The sequence below is a fragment of the Chiroxiphia lanceolata genome, chromosome 14, assembly GCF_009829145.1.
Source record: "Chiroxiphia lanceolata isolate bChiLan1 chromosome 14, bChiLan1.pri, whole genome shotgun sequence".
In the NCBI taxonomy this organism is placed as follows: Eukaryota; Metazoa; Chordata; class Aves; order Passeriformes; family Pipridae; genus Chiroxiphia; species Chiroxiphia lanceolata.
The window spans coordinates 3,341,184-3,364,247 of NC_045650.1; the positions used below are offsets into that span (position 1 = coordinate 3,341,184).

Sequence of the window (23,064 nt, forward strand, 5' to 3'; positions counted from 1 at the left end):
GCAGCTTGCACCACTTGAAAAGCCTCCCTCCTCCTTCAGTAGCCCCTGGACTGGTGGTGTGGCACACCTGGAGAGCTGCAGAGCCTGGTGACTGAAGGTTAGGCTGCACATTGTAGTAATTATAGTAACTGATAGTTTTTAGAGCCATGGAAAATTCCTAGAGTCACGATGAATATCTAGTGTGTCATCTGCTTGCCTGTTCTGTTCCAAAAGAGAACCAGACACGGCCTTTCACTAAAATGGCCAAAGCACAGAAAAAGGACGCCAGGATTCCAGGAGAGCTTCATATCTGGAATTCAAGTGACCCACAGCATTAACACAGGTGATATAAAAGAGAAATTACTTTTCCCCCTCATGCTAACACACAACATAATGCATGGGAACACCACACAGCAGCTGACCATCAGTAGACACTGGATTATTGGATATAAAATTCTCTTGACAATAATCAGAAGGATTTTCCCCAGGAAGCAGTTTGATTTTTTTAGGGTCTCTTGGTTGGTTCTTTAGCTACTTAAAAGGACAGTGTGAAATTGGTTGGCACATGCCAAGACACTGTAATTTTTAAAAAAAGGTATTTCTCTGTAAGGGGATTTTACATTCATAAAGTTTTTCTTCAATATGCCAGTGTAGGTTGCTCTTAAACTCAGGCTTGCTATAATCTAAAAAGCTTTTATAATCCCAAATGCCTGGTAAAGTTGTCTGGGTACATTGAAGGCATGGTGGAAATTATGTTGTTGATTTAAAAAATCCCAAACTAACATTCATTGATCTGGGCATCAGCTCAGGCATGAGTTGTGAAACAGCATTTAAACCTTCTCCATAAGCATCAGGTACTAATTACCACCAGAACAAGACTTTATGGCATGAGCATATAGTCTAATGTGAAATGGCAACTATTGTGTTCCTGATTTTAACTGATTGAGTGACTTACAGGAACAGAATGGTGACTCATCTGATGAGGTTTAATGAACACAGTCAGCAGAGCTTTTCAGAGGGAGATTAAAATAACCAGGAATGCTGAACAATAGCCAGTTCCTGGAGTTAAGGCCAGTAATGACGGACAAATTAGGTTTCTTTAATCCATCCAGACAAGGGTCTTTCGTGCTTTCCTGTAATTTCAATACAGGAAGAAATGGCAGCCCGTCCTGTTTAATAAGAATGAAAAAGACTGAACTCCTTCAGCATTGGAAAATGGAAGATTTGTTTACTCAGGACAGAGAGAAAAAAGAATACAGTTTTGTATTCTTGTCTTGAGTTTGTAATAATTTAAGTGGATTTACGCATCATTTAAGAATCAATATTTACATTTAGGTGGATTTTGAAGTTATCACATTAAAAAGGCAAGGAATGCTTACTGAAGCCTGATTAATAAAAGATTATCTGACTTTTTTTCCCTCCACAGAATTCTCACCCATTTAATTTGTGAAACTGTTTAAAAATAGTTTTACTTCAAATATATATATATTTTTTTTGCTATGTGTTTGCTCTCCTACCCATTCATACTTTCTATCTTTGCTGTCTTTCACTCTGCTATGGTGATATCAGATATATTGTCATATAAGAACCTTTAGTTTCCTTGGTTTTGTGTTGTTAGTTTCTGTACTCTGCAGTTCTTCTCTAAGCAGGTTTCTGTACCCTTTTTTCCCACCAAAGTCTCTAAGGCCATTGTGACATATCTGGGCACTGATATCAATGCAGATTCAGAGGTAAATCTCCATGCTGCTTCAGTGAAAGAATTCTGAACCCTCCTCATTACAAACACACTGCAGTTACAGAAAAGGATGTTATTTTCTTCCATTTCTCATCCTAATTATTCCATTCCCCCATAAAGCATATGGAAAATGGTACATTATTTATCAGCAGCAAAAATGAGAATGCAGTGGAGTTCCATGTGGACAGTGGTTGCATGCATTGCCTACAGAGGCAGCTGAGGCTTAATTCAGGTTTATATGAACTGTGATAAATTCTTTGGCTGTCTTGTTGCAGCAGTCCTGGCAGCAAACTATGTAAGTGGTCAGGTCCCATTCCAAAATAACATGGATTAATTTAGAGTAACAGAGAACATACAAACAAAATATTTTGTAGAAAAGCATCAGGACAAGAGGCCGTGCACAGAAGTACAACAGCACAGAGAGTGCCAGAGTTCACTGGCTGAATCGGTCCCTTCTGCCAGAGGGAATTTGCCTCCTGCCTTGATGTGTCATGGCCTCACTGTGAAAAGCTCAATTTCCCCTAGGCAGCCAGAGCTCTTCAGCTCCAAGGATATTCAAAAAGTGAGGCAGTTAATCCACAGGAACTTGTTAAACGCTGTTTTCTTGGAGCGGTACCTTCCCCTTTATTTACCGTACAGTCATTCAAAGGAATGAACAAATGAGAATTGAATGAATGAATGAAGAACGAAGAAATGTCTTGCTGTAATCAGATGGCAACAGACCCCAGTCCTTATATTCCCAAGGGGAATCCTCTCTTCCTTCTCTCATTAACCCCCAAATATATATATATATATATACCTTTTCTAGTTAGACCCAGCTATTCCTCCAGACTCTATGTTGATCGTTCCGTCAGGGGACTGTTTTCACCTCTTGGTTCAGTTTAACTGGAAGGCCCTGGCTGCTTTGCCAGCAGTTCCACTGGGCTTCCAATATATCCTCTACTTTCCAACCTCTTTGGTACTGGAGCCGTGACATAGCCTTTCATCTACATCCTCTGCCCATCTCTCACATCATGTTACTTCCAGCAAAGTGCACTTAGCAAAATACATGAGGATTTTACTTCTCTCCCTTCAACAGTGTATCCAAGTGCCTTTCGCTTTCTCCCAAATGTTACCTATGAAAGCTGAACCTAGTTTCTCATATATCAGGTGTGAATTGAGATATGGATGGGATTGGTGTCTCTGGCCTTAGGTGAGCTTGAGTTGTTGTGTTTCAGTACAAACTGAACATGCAAGAAAGACACAGGCAAACTAGAGAAAACCCAGAAGAAATTTTCTCTAGAAACTGCTTTGGGAGCAAAAGTTGAAGGAAATGGATTGATCCAGGTCAGAGAAAAGGAAAATTGAGAAGGGACAATGTAACACTCTCCAAATTCATTTGAAGTATTGAAAAGAGGATAAGGATCAATTTTCCTGTGTGCCAGTGAGGGATAGGACAGGACATTGGTTTAATCTTTAATAAGAGATATACAGATCAGATATTAGAAATACTTTTCAATTATAAGTAACTTAATTACTGCATCAGGTCTCTCAGGGAGCCTGTGAGTCCCTGTCAGACTTCGTGCAGTTAAAAAATAAGATCTCTGCCAGGGATGCCCCAAATATATTTGATCCCAATTCAGAGCACAAAATTGGAGTTACAAAGCTTCTATGGTATTTCTAGCCTCGATGTTTCTTTCTATGGAGTCAGCTTTGCTAAAAGGAATAGCTTAGAGCAGTGAAATCCATCCCTCTCCTAAGATGACAGAGGAAAACTGTGCATAAGGAGGGAAGTCACTGTGCTGCTGCTATGGTCCATGAGATTTAAATGGAATAGGATCAGCATGAGGTTTGGCAAAATTTCTTTAACAGACTGCTCCAATAAGGAGTCAAACCAAGGAAAAGACAGAGCTGAAGCTCTGGGGAGAAATACAGGGGAGAAAATAATGATGTCATTTGCCATTACTTCTTTGTTATAAAAATGTATCTTACAATAACTCACATACCAAACAAGGTATTTGTTTTATAACAAATGTTATATTTCAGTTTTATAACGTGTCATGATAGGAGAGTTAATGATTTTTAACACCAATCCTTTGCAGGAGAGAGCCACAGGTACCTGAACTGAAATTTGAAAATGTCTTTGCCCAGTTTTGCCTTGATTTGGCTCAAGGAGAATATGAACAGGACTCTGAGGCACTGCTGCAGGACCTTAATTTCTCAGTCCTCTAATGGGAAGGTTTGGATAGAGGGACAAAAGCATATTCACAAGGCAGCAGCAATTAGCAAAACAGACACAGAATGTCAGTCTGTCCTGACTGCAGAGCTGGCTCCCCGGGGTCATTATATATGAATGTGTTAAAAAGGCAGCAGATGTCTTTGGGATTGCACATGAGAGACAGCAGCTTGTTCTCTCGCTTGTGCTATGTATGTTCTGCTCACTGACAGTCCACACTGCACATCCAGGGAGAGATCCCCTCACAAAACCTGGTGAGAAGAGGATACCAGCACTGCAGAGCTGAGGGATTGGAAGTTTGGAGGTGCCTGAGCGAGGGATGCCTGTGCAATCTGAATTCTTCCGCTCCTGAACAAACAGTACAATGGAACCTTTATTTTTCCCATGGCTCCTCTGTCCTGGAGTGCAGGAGGGCTCATGCTCACTAAACAAGCTGCTATTTCTACATTTGCTTTATGCTGTCCTTGTTCTGCTTGTTCCCTCTCTTAAATTTCTTGATGACACTTCAAACCCTGACCTGAGGACAAACCTTTCTATGTATTTTGTGGTTCTTTCAGTCTTGTGGTGCATGAGCATGTCCTCCTCGAACTAGGAACTCATCTGCTGAATCCTGGGAACCCCAGTCAAGCAAGGAGCATTAACCTTATTTTACAAATTGCTGGAAATAGATATCTCCACACCTTTTGAGCACTCACCGTGATCCCCGGGCCCTGCTTTTTCCACTTCTGTATGTTGATAGAAAGGGGAGTTCAAAAGATGGACCTCACTAACTTCATTTACAGGTCTTGGTGCTCATCATCACTGGAGGTTCAGGTCCAGAGTCCTAGTCATCCAGGCAAGCCTGAGCAACAGTCACAGAACAATTGCATGTGGGAATTTTGGCTAAAAGGGGTCCTACAAGAAGGCTGAAGAGGGACTTTGACAAGACCATGGAGTGATAGGACAAGGAGGAATGGCTTTGAGCTGAAGGAGGGTAGTTTTAGATATTAGGAAAAAATTAGGGTGGTGAGGCCCTGACACAGGTTGCCCAGAGAAGCTGTGGCTGCCCCATCCCTGGAAATGTTCACAGCCAGGTTGGATGGGGCTTGAAGCAACCCTGGATAGTGGAAGGTGTTCCTGTCCATGGCAGGGGGTGGGATGAGATTCTGTGACTCTGTGATCCTAAAACATCTGTGGGAGAAGGGGACAGAGAATTCAGCTTATCTGGATCTTTCATAGCCATCTCAAACATGACATGATTATTCTCCCTCGTCCCTCTCATGTGCTGGACAAGCCTGATTTCTCTCAAGTACAAATTGCCTTGTGCACTGGAGGAGATAAGGAGCCTATGAAAACAATGTAGTGCACATGTGTATGCAATTAAAGGATGTGTTATATGCACAAAGGGCCTTTAAGGTAGATTGGGCTTGCAAACCAAATACAATGACATAAATAAGACATAAGACACAAACAAGAACATAGTGGGAAAAAAACCCCAAAGAATTCAAATAAAAACTCGTTATAAAGAATAATTCCCATTAGCTGAGTGTAGGTGAGATCCTGAGCTATACTAAGTCATCAACAGATTTTAGTGGAGCAGCAGCATTATACACCACCTGGGATCTGCTCTTTGCCTCTTGATATTTTTTTACATTTCAGTTCAAAAGAAATGCAGGCAAGTTTGCTTATGAACACTGTTCTTCATTAGCAGACATAGAGAAAATTAAACTGGGCTTCTTAATTGTTGCTCCTGCTGCAAAATTGTACTGTATTTGTAATGATATCCATCCATCTCATTCTATTTCTGATTTGGATGTCACATCTGGTTTTTTGTTGATGCTCATAAAATATTAATATCCCTGCTGTAGCACTTAAAAGTCTCATTGTATTAGGGAATTTCTATCCTTCTCTGCAGCAATTACATCCATTTGCTGCACGCTGACTGTTTGCTGTTCTTCCAGTCTTCCTCTTCAGGGAAGGGAAATTTTGGTTCTTTGTAGAGTAGTTAGGTGGAATTTTTCATCTTAGGATGATCAGTGACAATTGAAAATAAATAAAGAGGCTTTCTAGGCATCGGAGAAGGGTTCTAGCTAATACAGATTATATTAGTAACTATTCTATCCCACGTTTTCTTTAATAGGAAACACAAAGTCACTTGGTGAAATAAAACATAAAAGAGATCCAAGTACTTTTTTACTGAATTGCCTTCATTATATGGCTTGTAGTTAGAGAACTCTACTTTTTTTCCCCAGCAGCCTCGAGGGCAGCTCACTTTGCAGAACTGGAGCACAGTGAAGTGTCACAGCACAGTGCAGGGACTGGCGTGTAACAGTCTCTGGGTTTCCATAACTAGTTTTTTCCCCCTACCAATAGAGAATGGTCTGAGTGGAATGGGGAGGTAAAGGCTCACTCTCTTCCCTAATTATCTATAAACCATTATTTCTACCACTTTTCAAGAAATCAAGAAATTTCCTCAGTGAGGTGCATTTGCAATGGGAAAAAAAGCTGTCTGTGATGAATATCGTCCTCTTCCCAATAGAGGAGGGAATGTACAGAGGTGAAGACAGAGGACCCATATCATCACGAATCGAGTCTGAGCTGCTCTCCTGTGCTGGTAGCTCCTCCTTTGTCCTGAGGCTTACATGTTTCTCTACACTTATTTGAACTCACTTGTGTGACCTCTGCATTTGGGTCAGTGATACTACAAACCTGAGCTAACCCCTCCTCTTTCTCACAAGGAGGTAACAGATAAAGGCTGTTGTAGGCATTAAAGCAAGTGTTGTGCTGGTTTTGCTCTTAAAAGTACAACACCCATGTATAATCTTACTGTATGATACTTTATACACTTCTTCAGTCTCCTCCAGACACTCAAGTACTTGCTGTACTTGCTTATTTTTAAGTACCCCATTTGCAGATTCAGCTATTACAATTGAAAACATAAAGTGCTGAAATCATCCACCCTCCTCTGTGCATGCCTTTACAGTTAGAGAAATGACATAGAGAGATACTGGGCACTCTGAGAGCAGGACAGCCAGCCTGGAGTATGACATGCTCGCTTTCTGTGTGAAACATCAACACAACTCAAAATTCCTTCCTTAAGGGCAGGGATTTGTGTATTTATCTGGAGGGCCGGCAACACTACAGCCATTTAAGGAAATGACAATCAAAATATTTGAGGTTTGGTTTTGTGGCTTGTGCTGAATACATAAACATCTGGAGTAAGTTTTGGAAATGCCACTTTCTACAGACTTGATTGGGAGATGTGGTTTAATGCTAATAAGGCCTCCAGCTGCATGGATTGCAAAAAAGAAAAGGCCAGAAAGGACAATACCCTTGGACACAGCCAGCATGAGTCTGAATTCCCTCGAGTAAGGCTACTTGTGCTGATGGAGCTTTGTGTTTAAACCCCTGGTAACAAGAGAATCTGTATCCCTGGAGCTGATACCTGACCTGTGAATGACCAAATTCACGATGGGTAAGCATGTCCTTAGGAAAAAGGTATTGTGACACCTAGCAATTATCAAAGGCATTAGCTCACCCCAGTGAACATCAGCGGTAGGAAAAAAATTGATTTATCCTTATTCCATTTGGTTTCCCTTCATTTTTTCTGCATAATATGCTATTTACTTTGATTCCTTTTTAATCCAATAAATGCATAACAGCTTGCCCTGCCATAGACCTGTGCCCTTCACTTTTGAGTAAAACCCAGGCCTGTGAAAGCCTGGAACAGTCATTCCAAAAGCCATTTGGTTTAAATGAATAACATTTTTTTTTAAATTGAGAATAACTATTTTTTTTTTTCAAGGCAACATGAACAAACAAATCAACCCAAAAGACCAGATTTTGATCTTTGCAAAGATCTTTGCAAAGGATTGTTTCTTGATGTAATTCTCCTGTTCCTCCCCTGATAGACCATGTCCACTTCTCTGGTGCAGGCAGCAGAGGAAGAGCAGAGATGTGTCATGTCCACCAGGCTTCAGAATGGCTCTTTGGTCATTTAATCCCACCCACAGCTACGACATCCAAGGCATTTCAGGCTGCTGTTTGTCCAATTTGTAATCATCTAACATTTCTTGTCTAGGATTCAGGATATCTTCAGCCTCTGGTTTCCACACGCCCTTAAACTGTTTGAGAACACAGACTTTGTCTTTCTGTTTTTGTGATGATGCGTATCTTGGATCAATTTGGTGGATGTTTGCTGTGTAAAATACTGCTCCTTCTATTTATTTTCTATTCCACTGTATTTTGCAGTCAATTACCCCGAGTAGCTGAAAGCCTTGAGTTAAATTAATAGCCATGGTATTTGTTTGGATTTTTTCTCCTGCCTAACATGAATAAACTATAGTGTTTCTGTGTTAAACGTTTGGAGACCTTCCATCTCCCCAAAGGAGAAAGATCTTCCCCTTGCTTGTCTGATTTCTAGCTTCTGTCTTGTTTTCTGTCAGCAAACGGGACCTCAAGCAGTCAGCTGTCCACGCCCAAATCCAAGCAGTCCCCGATCTCCACACCCACCAGCCCAGGGAGCCTCCGTAAGCACAAGGTATTACGTTTCTTATACCTTACTACATCTGTTTCTGCCTTAGACCACTCAGACTTTTGTGACACTTAAGCCATGGCCATATTCTCTGGAAGCACAACTCCTTGTGTTGGAACAGTGGAGTTTGGCCCTTTACCTGAAAGGGTTGTCACTTCAGACTCTGCAGGATAGTGAGCAACAAATCATTGGCCTGTTTCCTCTACTAGAGTTATTAATGTGTGCTGGAGAGCATCCAGATGGATCAGAGGAGAGAACTTAACCCTGAGCTTGTATCACTATTTGAAAAAGTTATTGATGGATATGGTTTCATATAAATCCTCCTCTCTTGGAAAGCCTCAATTGTTGGCAAATCCAGTTGATTAAACAGCAGAAGCAATGCAAATGTTACTGAAGCTCTAAGACATTGCTTTAATGATGCTCCTCAAGAATTTATTTTTTTTTAATTATTTAAGAGCAGGCTCTGTTTTACAGGAACCAGATGATTTTTTACAGCTGATGTGGTAATTGTGATCTGGAACAGTAGCTGGTTTTCCTGGTCACAAAAAGCATGTCTAACAGGTAGCACAGCATCCTACTAAAGATCTGTAAACCTATGCTGGCTCATAGATAATTCATGTATTGATTTATTTAAAAGGTACAGCAGCTGTCACAGCTTTTTCAGTTCCTGTTGTTCAGTGTCATTCCGTGCTGAGTTCAGACTTTCATATCCATGGGCCTTTGCATTCCTGGAATAGCCATAGTGCTGCTTCCACCAGCCTTCACTTGATAAGAACTTGGACATAAATGTAGGTGTGAGAAGAGGTCAAGGAGATTTCTCTTTAGTGATCAGAATGCACCTCTCATCCTGAGAGTGATTTTGAAAATATTGACTTGAAATTCTGGAAGTGTAATTTAAAAATTCTGGTAGTGCTGAGGTTTTGCAGTCAGCAGCCACATGGAATCTACTGCACGGGCTGGGCTCATTTTGGTTAACAAAGGGGTAACTGAATTCAAATGAAGTCTGTTTTCCTCAGGACTTCACTCTGATCTCAGCTGCTCAGTCCAGGTCTGAGGAAATAAACCAATTTTACACAAAATGTGTCCAGATTCATTATTAATTTACAACTGAGAACAGAATCTGGCCCATGGTCTGAATTCAGCAATTGCTTGTGTATATTCAGCAGGAGTAATGCTGTAAACTGCATCCTCTGCTTCAGCAGCAAGGACCTAAAATGCTTTCCAAACATTATCCCATTTAGAACTGTGGAGATGAGGATTTGCTTCCTGGCAAAGACCAGTAAAACTCACCTTTTTAACGTATTATGTGTGCTTTCAGCTGGCTGGTTTATGACCTTTTCCAATGAAGCCCCGAGAACATTTGTGATAGAGGGTGACTGCTGAGGGCAAAGCCAATCCAGTATGATTTTCTCCACTAAGTTAAGCCAATCAGCAAACACGAATGCAGCATTTTAGGTTACCAGAATATTCACGCATCATTGTCTTTCTCCCAGGAGCAATTTCCTGCTTATGATGAAATCACTTCTTTTTTTTCCCCTTAAAGCTCAAATGGTAAATGCTTAAGTTGAGTACGCCACAAATTCCTATTTCACCTCTTCTTACATCAAGATTTCTGTGAATTTCCTTCCTGAATATTTGAGGTTTATTTCATTTTGCTCACAGTTATTACCTGTGTGTGGGTCAGAGTCCAAACAGGTCCCAGGAGAGCGTTAGCCCTTGAGCTGGTTTGTGTTCCTAATTCCATGCAGAACTTTGAGGAAGCAGAATAAGATGGTTATCCAAGAAAGGGACCCTGGAAAAGCTTTACATTCAGCATCTGATCCAAATAATAACCTTGGGATTGTTTTCTTAACCTTTCTCGTTGACCAGAAATTACTTAAAATAAGGAATAAATCATGGAATGTGATTTTCCTAGAGATCTGTCCTGAAGGTAATTTTCAAATTAAGGTAAGGCTCTTTATTGTGGACACAGGTTCAAAGATACCTGTTTAAAGCAGGGTCCTGCTCTTCCATGTATGTGTTAAAATGGACACACTGATCCAGAAACTAAAAAAAAAAAAAATCAGTTCTCAAACTTATCCCTGAACAGACATCTTTCTTCTGGCACCAAAATGCTCTTTTTCCACTGTGTGAGTATCATGTCTTGATTTTAGCCTGGTCAGCCCAGTCCAGTGCACGAGTCTTCCACCCTGTCCCTATGAACTGCACAGACCTGGGCCACTCAGCTGCTTCCTTATGCATGGCCAAAGGTGGAAACTCATTGTGAGAGTTAACATTTTCTTCTTTCTCCCTACAGGACTTGTATCTGCCTCTGTCTTTGGATGACTCTGATTCCCTTGGAGATTCCATGTAGAGCGACACGGAGCTAAATGTCCATATTGCAAGCATTGTCTGAGATACAGCAAAGCACTTCTGCCAAGATAAGCAGATAGGTGACTGGTGCTTTCAAATCAAAGGACACACAGTTATATGTCTTTTTTTTTTTTTTTTCCTGTGATTTATCCTCTGTGCCACAAATCAACACCTGCCAGTCTATAGAGATAGAGGGATACCATTCGTCTAAGTTACAGGGATGCAAAATGGACATTGTGAAAAATTTGGGGCATTTCTGTGCATTTCCCACTTTCTTCTATTATTTCTTCTTCTGCTGCAGCTATGTAATTTTCCTAGTGATAGTAGAGTAGCTCCCCTGGAAGTGTGCAAATGGATCCCTTGCTGACCAGTTTGCAAGCTCAAGTAGAGCAAATGATGTTCTCCACCTGCCCAAACTACCAGCATTTGCCAGCTCACCTGTTCCTCATTTACAGCCCAAATTTAGCACCTGCATACTAACTAGTACTGGTTTTATTTTTGGAGGGCAGGAAGGGAAATGACTTACTAGTTTGATGCTTAATATGCCAGCAGAAGCTTGGCTGAGATTAGGAATGGTTGTGTAAGATGCTAAGTAAGGTTAGTACAATAATTCAAATTATTCAAATATTGGGATTTTTTAAAAAAAAAATTAAGCAAAAAACCATAAATAAGTTCTCTGGAGTGGAACACCTTCCACAAACAACCCAAGGGTACTGCTAGCTGGTAAGAAATATTTTTACCTCCCCTATGGTATCTCTCTATCTCTGTTTGTAACAGTAATGCCTTGTGAACAGCCAACACTGAAAACACTGTGAGAATTTGTTTTCAGGTTTGACACCCTATAGATCACTTTTTATAGCAAAAAATCAATACACTTTTTATAAAGGAAAACCTTGTATCTGTGTTTTGGGAGTAAGGATTCAAGCTCCTTCTTTTTTATAAAAGCTGGTAATTTTCATTTGTTTAAAAAACACGCTCAGAAAAAAAAAAGTACAAAAAAACCAACCACAACTGCAGAACAATAATAACAGCAACTCAGTTTAGAAATCTTGTCATCACTGCCAAAACAGACACATGTAGGGGAAAACAAAAGGTCAATTCAAAATATCGAATGTTTTGATAGTTTTTGTAATGTTTAAGACTACATATTTGGTTTTTTTACACTTCAGTATTCCTAACTATGGCCAGATTCTCTACTTATATAAAAAATTGAATTTTGTGGTGTTAACCCCCCCCGTATTTTAAGAAACTCTTCTATCTGATAAAAACAAACTTGCTGTATTTAGAGAAACCTTTTGCTTTTATTAATCAGTAGTGACTCCTACAGAATGCAAAGTTCATCTCTTCACACAGGGCTGGTGGTTTTTACTACACTGAAGCTTTGTCACAGGCCAGCTGGCATTGCCTCCCTTCCTCATGGAATAAGCTTTGATGGAACTGATTATTACAGAACTTTACCTAAATGAAATCTGTGCAATCAAATCTTTCTTTGTTGCTCTATTTGCCTTTTTTTTTTTTTTTTGACATAGACGCCTGCTCCTATTGCCTTGCAACCCCTTGTGATTGGAATGAATTATACTGTTGTGATGTTTCATGCTACATGGATGCTGGGTTGCTCCCAAAGCCACTCCACGTTTTGTTTGCTTGCACTGCAGGTATGAAACAATCTGTGCAGGCTGCATCTTTAGAGGTTCATGTGATCTTACAGAGAATGCAACTTAAAAAAGAGATTTATCAGAGAGAGGTCAGGACTGGGAATTATCAAGGGGTCAGAGTTATCAGGCACCAAATTTGCACCCAGTAGTCTTAGTGCATGGTCATTTACACCCAGAGTTTTGCACCAGAAATCATTTGTTCTTACTAATAACTTCATTTAATTTAATAACTCTCTGACTGCACACCTGCTAAATGATCATTTTACGTATTGTAAATAGAATCCTGGGGTTAGTTCAAAGGCTAAGGGCTCGTGTAGAAGGATGGTAGTGTGGACAAAGCATAGGTGCAGTAGTCAGGACACCTTTCAGCTCTTGGCATTGCTAAATTTAGTGTCTGAATGGGAGCAGGTCTCTTGGTAACCCTGTGCCTCAATCTGTCTGTCTGTCCCTGCAGGGACAGCGCTGTTCTACCTCACTGGGGGTTGTGAGGCCAAATGTTGGTTAACATTTGTACAATGCTTTCAGATCCTCTAATAGAAGGTGCTGAAGTATTCTGGGTGCAGATTTGGTTATGGGTGCTAATTTTTGGCTGTTTAATCCTGTGAGTGCTACTGTAGACACTGGTCATGAGCAAATAGAACTTATTAAACATTAGGATGTCAAAGGCCGTGGTTACACTAACAGTATTATTCATCAGAGCTTTTGTGTTAGGAAAAGCTTTAGAGGGACAGATAATTTGAGATGGTTTTACCCTCTCCTCTGTTCTGTTGGTGGAAATCTCAGAGTCCCTCCCTGAGTCTGCCTTTCCAGGGACCCTGATTAGTAGCCATGGATTGGACTCCAGTCAAAGGTGCTGTTCACACACGGTGACACAGACCATTCCTGTCACAGTCAGGGTGAGCATGTCCTGCCACCTTTCCTCAGCTAAACCAAGAGACCAGCCATGAAAAAAAAATCACATCTAGGTCCTCTTGATGTTCAGTACAGGACACTCACTGTAGATCCACCAGGAAACCTAAATCTTTGCTATCCTGAACTGCTTTTAGCAGCCTGAACTGCTGGAGCTGGTGGTGAGGAGTAGGAAGGGAGTCTGAGATGTGCTTTCATCCAATATCCATGAGTGCAGTTTGTGTAAGATAAAGCAAGATCCTGAGGCATGAATGATCCTTTGGATGGATGGATGGTTGTTGAAGCAGCTGTTGAGAAGCGGTTCCTTTCCTTCCTACCACGAGTAGTGTTTGGTTATTTGAGGATGTTTTTCCTGGTGGAGCATGCTAAGGAATCACTGAGGCCTTCTTCCTGAGCTGCACCTAGTGACACCTCTAAAGCCTGATCCTGCAAGTTCTCCCTTGGGAGTGGAGGTTTTTTTTGTGCATGAGGATCATCCTGTGATGGGGCTGAGTCTAAAAATTCCTTCAGGGAATTAGGGGGACCTTGAAAAGGCCTAAAAGAATAAAAAAATGTAATTGTTCAGTGGGAAAAATAGCCATTCAAACCAGCAGAAACCACAAAGAAAACAGGGTATGAGGTCAAACTCCCAAGTTTTAATAAGCAATTTTCTAGGTAGAAATGCCTGGGCAGTAGAAGTCAGTGAGCATTTCAGCTGTAGCATAGAGTTAAGTCTGTATTAATGCCAATATTGCATGAGTTCTTGTACAGAAATGCATGTGGAATGTTACATACATTCAAAACTAGTTATCTTTGGCTTTGTAGGATCCCTAACATAGATTTGAATACAAAGAGAAACAGTGCACAGGCATCAGACCTTAGTTATTTAAATATAAGGACAGCCCTGATTCAGGAAAGAACTTAAAAGATGTGCTGAAATTTTAGCACGTGCTTTACTCCTGTTGATTTTTCATGAGATTAAGCTTGGGTTTGGTCAGAAAGCTTTCCTGAACTGCAGTGAATTAGTAAGTACTTTCAATATACTATAGCAATTCCAGACCCTGTGAGATTCTGGAGCAGATTATAGTAATACCACTATATACTCCAGAGTTTACCTTTTGTAATTTTTTCTACTTTTACAAGCACATAAAACTCCACAGGATATGAGGATTTGCCATATTAATTCTACTATAAAAACCCTGTCTAATTTGCCTCATGAGGCTGCCTTTAGTGTTTTCAGAGACTAATTGAATCACTAAAACTATATTGTTTTAAAACAATACGGTATTTAAAAACAAATTGAAGAGACTCTTAAAGTAGTAGGGCTTCATTTCTTTGAAATCTGCCTTTATTCAGAATATTTTAGCAAATTTGCATACACACTAAAGATGCCTGTTTCAGATACACAGTCATTAGGAAGGAATTGGAGCAATCCTCCAAGCCTTGACTGATGTGTTCAGAATTCATACGTTCAGGTGATGATCTTGACTGTAGAAGATCAGGGCAAGGCAACAAAATCTTCAGCCTTGGGATTTTTATCACTTGTAAAGCATTTATAATCCTGAAGCTTCTGAGTTAAAGCCTCATCTGTTATAAGATTTGGAGCTAGTTCAGTTCCACCAGCTAAACAGTCAGCCAAGACCCTACACCTTAAAGTAATTTTGCAAGAGTTTGGTAATGGGATTTTACCTTGGTTTGCCCTGTGGTGGGAGCTGGAAGTAGCTTTTGCTTACCATTGTCTGTGTTTCCTGTATGTGCACATTATTTACAACCTTCTCAGGAGCTAGAAACACTAATTGTGTTACTTTCATAGGCAATAGAAAAAGAATTCTGCTTAGAAAACAACTTCCACATCTCTTTCATCCTAAGCTAACACACACATATGCATGCAAAAAAATCACACGCTCAGTCCAGCTGCTGTTTTTCCTCTCATTTGCTTGTTCAGTACTTTTGAAGGGAAAAAAAGAGGAGGTAGGACCAAAAATTGTGGCCAACAGCAAAACAACGTTACACCCAGGCATTTCCAATAGGAAATAATGGCATTAAAGTGTTAGTTTCTCCTTATCCATACGGATACTGATGGCATTTTCTAGGATGCCTTGTCTTTGCTTTTTCACGCCCTTGAGGTCGGCACTGCTCTTGTGGCTTCCCAGAACACCTTGTGGAGGTGCTGTGGAATGCCATGCTGAATCCCTGCACAGACACTGTTCCAGAGTCAGCCACCCCTGGAAGTGGCATCCTCTCTGCAGGGGCACGGTGTGGACTTTACAGTGTGAGCCCTCCCTAGAGCACTGAGAGCCCATGAGTGATTTTGCCATTGACCTCAGTGGTACCCCACAGCCATGCAAAGGTATCAGAGAGTTCTCTGTAGTAGAGGCAGAATCATTTTTAGAAAGAGGAATAAAATATAGCCAAGTAAATTAGATATAAAATTAGTCTAGAAAGTGTCTCCTCAAGCTAAGACAATCCACAACCAGAGAAAAGCTATATAAAGGTGTGTTTGCCACACACAAGGTGCTGATCACGACCACAACAAAACACCTTTTTTCACGTGGTGACTTAGGCTCCAAGTTATTTTTCTGGTTGCTGATGGAAGCAGGCTGGGACAGTATTTGGGACTGGTGAAGTTCTTTGTAGAAGCAAATGGAGGGCACAAGATGAAGCTCTTTTTCTGTGTATCTAAAGAGTCATGTCAGTCCATGCAACAGGACAAGTGCTTTACACAAGATTCCTAGAAGAGATGCAGCTGAAACACCACCTTGGTGTAACGAGACCAAGAAGGTTAAGAAGTGCCTTCTAACATGCTTTGGGCTTCAGAAGCAGAACTGTACATGTGCCCAGCAAGGCCTCGGTGACAACGGCCTTGACAAAAGGGGACAGGGCAGACTTTGATTCTTGAGATATTTAGCCCATCTTGCATTTATTCAACCAGCTTTGGGAAACTGTTGTGTGCAGAATCACAGATTTCTTCTGCCTGATGCCTCTGTCCCATCTGCATGAATCTGAGCAGGCCTCTCCACAGTATCTCAGGAAATGTTAAAGCTGGGTCTGGTGTCTCACAGAGCAGCTGCTCCTCACTGTGGAGTGAACTGGGCTGGGTTCTGCGACACTGATTATTGATTCTGCCATTCAGATATTCTTTACCCTCCTTCTTTCCTCCTGGCTTGAGAGTTGGTGTCTCATTCTGGGTGCCTCCCAGTGAAAGGCTGGGGCCAGTAATGTGCGTGGACCCCTCATTTTGTTTTGTTTCCTCTGGAACAGATCTCCAGTCATTTGGTATTTGTCTGCGACTCTGAGACCAAGCTGACTAAAAACCATGTTTTAATAGGGAGAGGGGAGGTGCACAGAGAATATAAGTAGGTGGATAGAAAGGCTTTTTCCAGCAATGCCATTGCACAGCTCTCTGACGGAATCCCAGCTGTAGAGCAGGGACTGTGGAGCTCTGGGGTCACAGACCCTATACATCCCTCAGGACACTGTTTAGAGAAGGTTAAAAATACTGACACTTATTTTTGGCCAATAGATGAGCTCCTGAGCAAAGAAAAATCAAACCTAGTGGATTCAGCAGTGGGATTTCAGATCCACTGGGATGTCGAGCTGTTAGTCTTTGGCATAACTCTGGACAAATCACTTTTCCTTGTGCCATGGTGTGCCACTGCATGAAGGGCTGATTATAACACTGCTATTTGTAAGGTGCTTTGAGATAAGGTGACACAAAGAGCTTGCTTTTAATATTTATTCATTACTTAGAGAAGTCTGAGCACCTTATAGAAGCAAACTATGGTCCACTGTCTTTGGAAAACCTCTTGAGGAACTCTGTTTCTCTCAAAACTGCTGTAAAAATGCTTCATTATTTTAGTAATGGTGAAAGACAAACACCTCATTTTTAGTTCCCCCCAAAACCCCGTGGACGAGCCAGCAACATCCCCGACAGCAAGGCCATATCCACATCCAGCAGCCCCTTTCTCTCATCTGGAGTTGCCACCTCTGGCCTGCATACAGACCCTGCTACCCCTCTTTTTATTGCATGTACATGTAAGTCTCTGGAGCTATTCATGTTACTGTTCAAAGTATGGGCTTTGTGCTTGTAGACAGTGAATAAGTCTAATTATTTCAGTGGCTTTCTATCAAGAAAACAGTGGGGCCGTTGTTGAGACCCCTCTAGTTCAGAAAGTATTCATGGCTAGATGGCTACATGGGAGAGAGCTGCCTTTCAGTTGCCTTGCTCAGTGCACTTACTTGAACTCACCTGTTCTGGCTCTTGCTCTTTATCTCAATGAACTGTAACTCAGGACTCTAGAGCCAGTTCAGATTTTCCCTTGGTCAGACAGTTTATCACTCAAAAACCGAAGGAGTATGCTGAAGGGAATTAAGAAATCTTTGCAGTAATTAGTCTGTCAGCTGAAAAAAGAAAGTTGGCATCATTAGGGAAAGATGCTGTGATGGCCACTGTCAGGGGAAACAAAGGGAAAGGGCTTGTTTCTTAGGGGAATGGTGGGGGACATTTGTTAGGAGGTAGTTACTGAGTGATGGAATGAGCTTGAACTGAAAGGAAAATCAAATGGCAGGGAAAGCATGAGATGGAGCACTGGCAAATCAGTGCCCTTGATGTGTGGGAATAATGAAAGAAAAAAGACAAGAAATTCTAGGGACAAACAAAAAGGGGGGGGTGGCTGAGGCTGACTGAGGATCTTCGGCTTGGTTTGGACAGAAGGAGCTCCTGGCTACTTGTGGAGAAAGCCCTTGCCCCTGCAGGTACCTAAGCCAGGGTTCAGGCTAATCTGCCACAGCAGTGTGTCCCACTCCCAAAGGCAGAAATAAGGTCACTCTTGACTGCAGGCAGGTGAACTTGGCTTGAAGTTCTTCCCCTGCTCCTGTTTAACTCTCTTGCCAGCACGTGTCATCCCTAAAACGGGGAAGGAAGATCCAGCCCTCTGGTGAACAACAGCACCAACCTGTGGTTTGGTTTTATTTATATTCTTCTGTATCAGATCATTGCATGATCAACATGCCCTGGCTTGGAGAGGTCAGGCCTGGCACACCAGGGAGTTGCAGGACGTGTGCAGGAGAATAATGAGGGCACCTCTGGGCCTCTTGTCCCTTCCCATGGAGCTCAACAAACTCCAGGAAAAGTAGTAACCCACTTGCACCAGGGTGAAAAGCCAAAAACTACTGGAGGAGGTTTTCTTGATTTGCTGTGTGGGCAGAGGGGCTGATGATCATCTTGTCCAGGAAATGACCAGTTGTGTGTGAAAGCTGCAGCAGACAATACAGCAATGGGAAGTCTGTGCTGGACAAGAGGGTCTGTGTTTAACACTGGTTTCCTCATAAGATCTTTTTTTCTATATTCATTTGAGTTCAGTTAATTTAATCCTAAACCACAAAATAACTGATGTATCTGAACACTTCTTTTTTTTTTCTGTATGTTCTCAGATTTTTTTTCATTGAAAAAAGAGATGATAAAGATTGCATCTCTTTGTTTCTGTAGATTCTCCGATGCTCACTATAACACAAGTGAAACCCAACACACCTAATTCTCTGCTTCTTTAAGCAGACAGAACCTCCTCTTTAATTAAGGAAGCTGAATCCATTTGGTCCAAGGTTGGTCTCCTTTTCCAGAAGTTGATTACTGTCGATAATTCTTGTGTGATTGATTACTGGAGTGCAGATTGAGTTTCCTGGGTGACAGCTGCAGCCTTTGCAGAGAAAACCTCACTGACCCCAGCTATAAAATGATCTCTTGTATGAATCTCGAATAGCAAGTTATAGATGGGAGATATTTTGTATAGTATTATAGTTAATGATATAGCTGAAAGAGTATGTTACAATATCTTAAAAGTTTTTAAAATTGAAAATTAACAAGGAACCTCAGCAAATCAGGGTCTCCTCCATATTTTCTGGTTCTAAAGAGTGTTGGCTTTATCTCAATCTCACTTCAGTCTACCAATAGAAATGCCCTGAGCCCAGCAGGGTTATGGAACTAGAAACAGCATTTCTATTTCTACCAGTATTTTTCTATTTTACTCTAATCCCAGCTAGCACCAAGCAAAATAGAGATTGATGGTTGACCTGGTTTTTAGAGAAAAGTATTACCAAATGTGTTGAAATGAAAAGGAAGGTTCAGGTCATTTTAAGTGACTCGTTTAAACTCAAGGCTGCTTTTGGTTTTTATCCAAGCTGGTTCTTCCATCTCTATTTGCAACAGTTATATATAGGAAATCAATATAAATTTGAGTCACATTTGAGTAGTGGGGTTGTTGCAGAGCACAGCGATTCATCTGGCACATGCAGAATGGAAAATGTTGGTGGCACTTGGTCAGGGTGGACCTGAACCAAACCCTGGTTCTGAAACCCCAAGTTATGGAAAACCCATGCACAGGGGCAAACTTGGGAAATATCTGCAATGGACCAATAGACCCTGAGCTGGGGTCCAGGCCCAGTTCTTGAAACGATGAATTTTACCTTCAGAGAATCCCTGTGGAACATTTAGTGGGGTTTGTTTTTGTTGTTCTTTGGGTTTTGGGGTTATGTTTGGGGAGTCCTTTGTTCTTTTTTAAATTCCAGCATAGCTGCTTTTCTCCATCTGTTTCCAACCATTGCAGAGCAGGGATGGATGGGCTTGTAATTCATTTCCCTTAGCAGGAGGCAGTTGAAATCTAGTGATATTCTGTCTTCCTCTCACACTCACCATACAGTCATTGAGGGGCTGCAGTACACAGATCTTTTTTTCCTTTTTCTCCCCTTCTTTACTACAGAAGAGCTTTTTCCAGATTTAGTGTGATGTCTAATGATGCATCTGCTTAAAAAGAAGAATGTCTAGGAAATTAATTGCACTGCTAACTGGTGTTTATAGATATTGTGAAGCAAGTGTTGAATGTAAGAACAAGAAAGCCTGTGAGTTATAATTACATGCTGAATTCTGACATGTAAAATTGTTGTTAGTTTGCTTCTTATTTAAATGATGGGTGATCCAAGCAGCTTTCTCACTGTGTACAGCTGCGATTATCAGTTAGAAGACACCCAGGGTCTTTTGGAAAGAGGAAACCTGTCTAGCCAAATCTCTTGTATTCTCTGACGTGACGACACATTCTCCCCCATGCCAGTCTGGCTTTTGTGACACTGCCTAGCCTGGAAGCACAGGAAAGGACTATCAGCCTGCTGACTTTGCTGTTCCTAGCCTTTGCCTATTTTCTCAAACACCTATCCCAAACTAGGGTGAGCAGCTCCCATCATATCAGCCTGAGTTACTCATGCTACTCTTCTCTGAGAAGCAGGAACTGCCCTCGCTCATGGCCCTGCAGCTCTTGGGGCTGCACATCTGCCAACAGGTTGTGTTGAGGGAGGGAGAAATGCAGCTGAACCAGAACCTGATCACAGATTACTGTCTTAGGTCATTCATCGAGTTTGTGTGATTTCATCATTAACAACAAAGCTGCAATATAATATAACTGAGAGGCCCCAGTGTATTTTCTATTGTCATTCAGTGGGTGGGGGTTGGAGGGGCAGCTGGGTTTAAAGTTTAGCTGGTATACTTTAAACTCTGTGTACATAACCTTGGAGGGCACGGGGGTGGTGAGGATTTGGTGGTTGTTTTGGTTGGGATTGGTAAACTTCAGTATGTTTTTGTTTAAATAATAAGGTATTTAATTAATGACATTGTACAAAGAGCTATTAATTTAAATGGTGTTTTTGTTCTCCTCAACCAGATCTATTGACCTTTCTTTTTGGCAAGCCTGCAGCAAAGCTGATCACGTTGACTTTTGTACCTTGGGAGAGTGCATGGAAGGGGAGGGGAAATGCTTTTCTCTTCAGACAGATAATGTTGCCCATAGTTAACTTTCTGCTTGGGTATATACACCTTGAATTCCCTTTATGCTGAATTTTTATGTGAAGGTCTCTCAAAGGGACAGAACAAGCAGAGGTTATTCCAAAAGATCTCAACTGTATCATCTTGTAATATATTGCAGCTTTATGCCAATGATTCCTTGCTTACCTGTACACAGTCCATGCATGTTTTGAACTAATTTTGCATTCTCCATTTGTGGTGAGTTATTCAGCATTTTAACCACCTTTTGTGCCATTCAACTTGTACAGAAAACATTTTTATTGACGTTTTAAAGGGAGGGGGAAGAAAATAAAAAGACCCCTTCTGCTCCCTAGTTGTAGGTAGAACTCAGTTACTTAGCAAACAGATGTAGATGAGTGGTTGTAGTGTTAGAAATGTTAGCTTGCTCGTGAACAAGCTCTTGAGAGTAAATGCATGGTCCTGTACCTCTCTTTTCTTAATTAGCTCTTCCTTTCCTCCTGGAGAGATTCTCCCTCTCTCTTACTCTGTCTTTGTCTCTCTCGTGGTTGTAAAGTACAGATTTGGGCAGAAATAAAACGATACACGACGAGGTTTGAAAAGCAGTTCTCAACAGGTTCTCTCGGGGAACGTGTTTCTCACAGCGCCTTGCCTTGGCACGCTGATTAAACTCTTAACTTTCAAGGTAAAGCAGGAGGAGATCAGCCGTCCGTTGCCTCTGCTTGAACTGGGGAACAAGTTAAACCTTTGGAAGTTTGTGGCTCTGACGAGGTCTGGCTGATCCTTTGCAGCTGAGGCAAGAGGCACGTGGTGCATCGGCCGTGGCCTCCTCACCTGGTTGTGGCTGTGCCTGGGACTCGTCCCACGGCCCCTGATTTGCGGAGTTTGCACAAACACTTTTTGATTTTCCTGGACACGCAGCGCGAGGGGGTGGGGGGGTGGAATACAGGGGTTATGTTGTTAGGGGCTCTGTAGACGACTCCTTCTCCATGCTCCCAAGCTCTGAGTCGAGTACACAGGGCTTCTTGTTTATTAGCTGTGGTTCTGTTGGCAACGGAGGACAGAAAACCGTCAAATTCTTGGAAAAGATGGGGTCACTCACAAAGACGTGATTTTGTAAGAAATGGACTTAAAAAAACCCCACAAAGCCCTGCCACAAAACCACCAAGTGTACCTAGTTCCACACATCTATTCCCCCATGCCTCTTCTCCCTTAACAGAATTTCCTTTTGTTAGAAGATTTGACTTTCTAGGAAAAAATTCCATTTTTGTGAGGTGTTGTGAACTGTTTTTACTACTTGTAATAACCATCCCAGGTCTGAGTATTCTTGTAATGCAATGCCATGCAGCAGAGAACCTGTCCACTTTATAGCTTTGCTCTCAATATTTGTTACTCATTGTTTTCTCATCTAAATGTACATTTGCAAGATGTGTGTAATGTCATTTTCAAAAAATAAAATTTGGTTTCAATATTTAGGCCGATAAAAACCTTTCTGATGCTTTTCTTTGGCAAGTGTATGTTGACTATGATTTATGAATTATAGCAGTACTTGTTCATTTTGATCCATCAGCGATCCCAAATCAGTCCCACTTGTATAAATGCAGAAAAGAAAGTGACTGCAGAGGAAATTCGATGGCCCTGAATTAATTAAGACCCACATCTGCCTAACTGAAGCAACCCAACCTGTATTAGACCCATCCTTTTGCCCAAAGGGATGAACTCCCTGTCAGTCCTACTCTGAGATATAGGGGGCAAGTAGGGGCAGCTCTTTCCCTAAATGAGCACTGCAGTTAAAATGGTGTATTCAAAGCAGCAAATCTGGCCCCAGTCTGAACTCTGTCCTGGCATCCAGGGCCTGGGCAAGGCCTATGCAGTCTCACATGGGCTTTGGGAAGTTTGGTTAGTCTTGAGAGCTGCACTGTG

General features: G+C 41.5%; 1 protein-coding gene across 8 annotated transcripts in view; it reads left to right on the forward strand.

Moving 5' to 3' along the window:
* DCX (doublecortin) overlaps positions 1–22,619 on the forward strand; it is a 91,753-nt gene extending 69,134 nt beyond the window's left edge. For 3 of the 8 annotated variants that reach the window (XM_032701760.1, XM_032701764.1, XM_032701761.1), the window contains exons 6-7: positions 8,354–8,451; positions 10,739–22,619. In XM_032701760.1, the coding sequence (XP_032557651.1) occupies positions 8,354–8,451; positions 10,739–10,795 (155 nt within the window). In that variant the 3' untranslated portion in view covers positions 10,796–22,619. The remainder of the gene's footprint in view (positions 1–8,353; positions 8,452–10,738) is intronic. The other 5 variants (XM_032701763.1, XM_032701765.1, XM_032701766.1 and 2 more) reach the window with 2 other exon arrangements.
* The last annotated feature ends 445 nt before the right edge of the window (positions 22,620–23,064 follow it).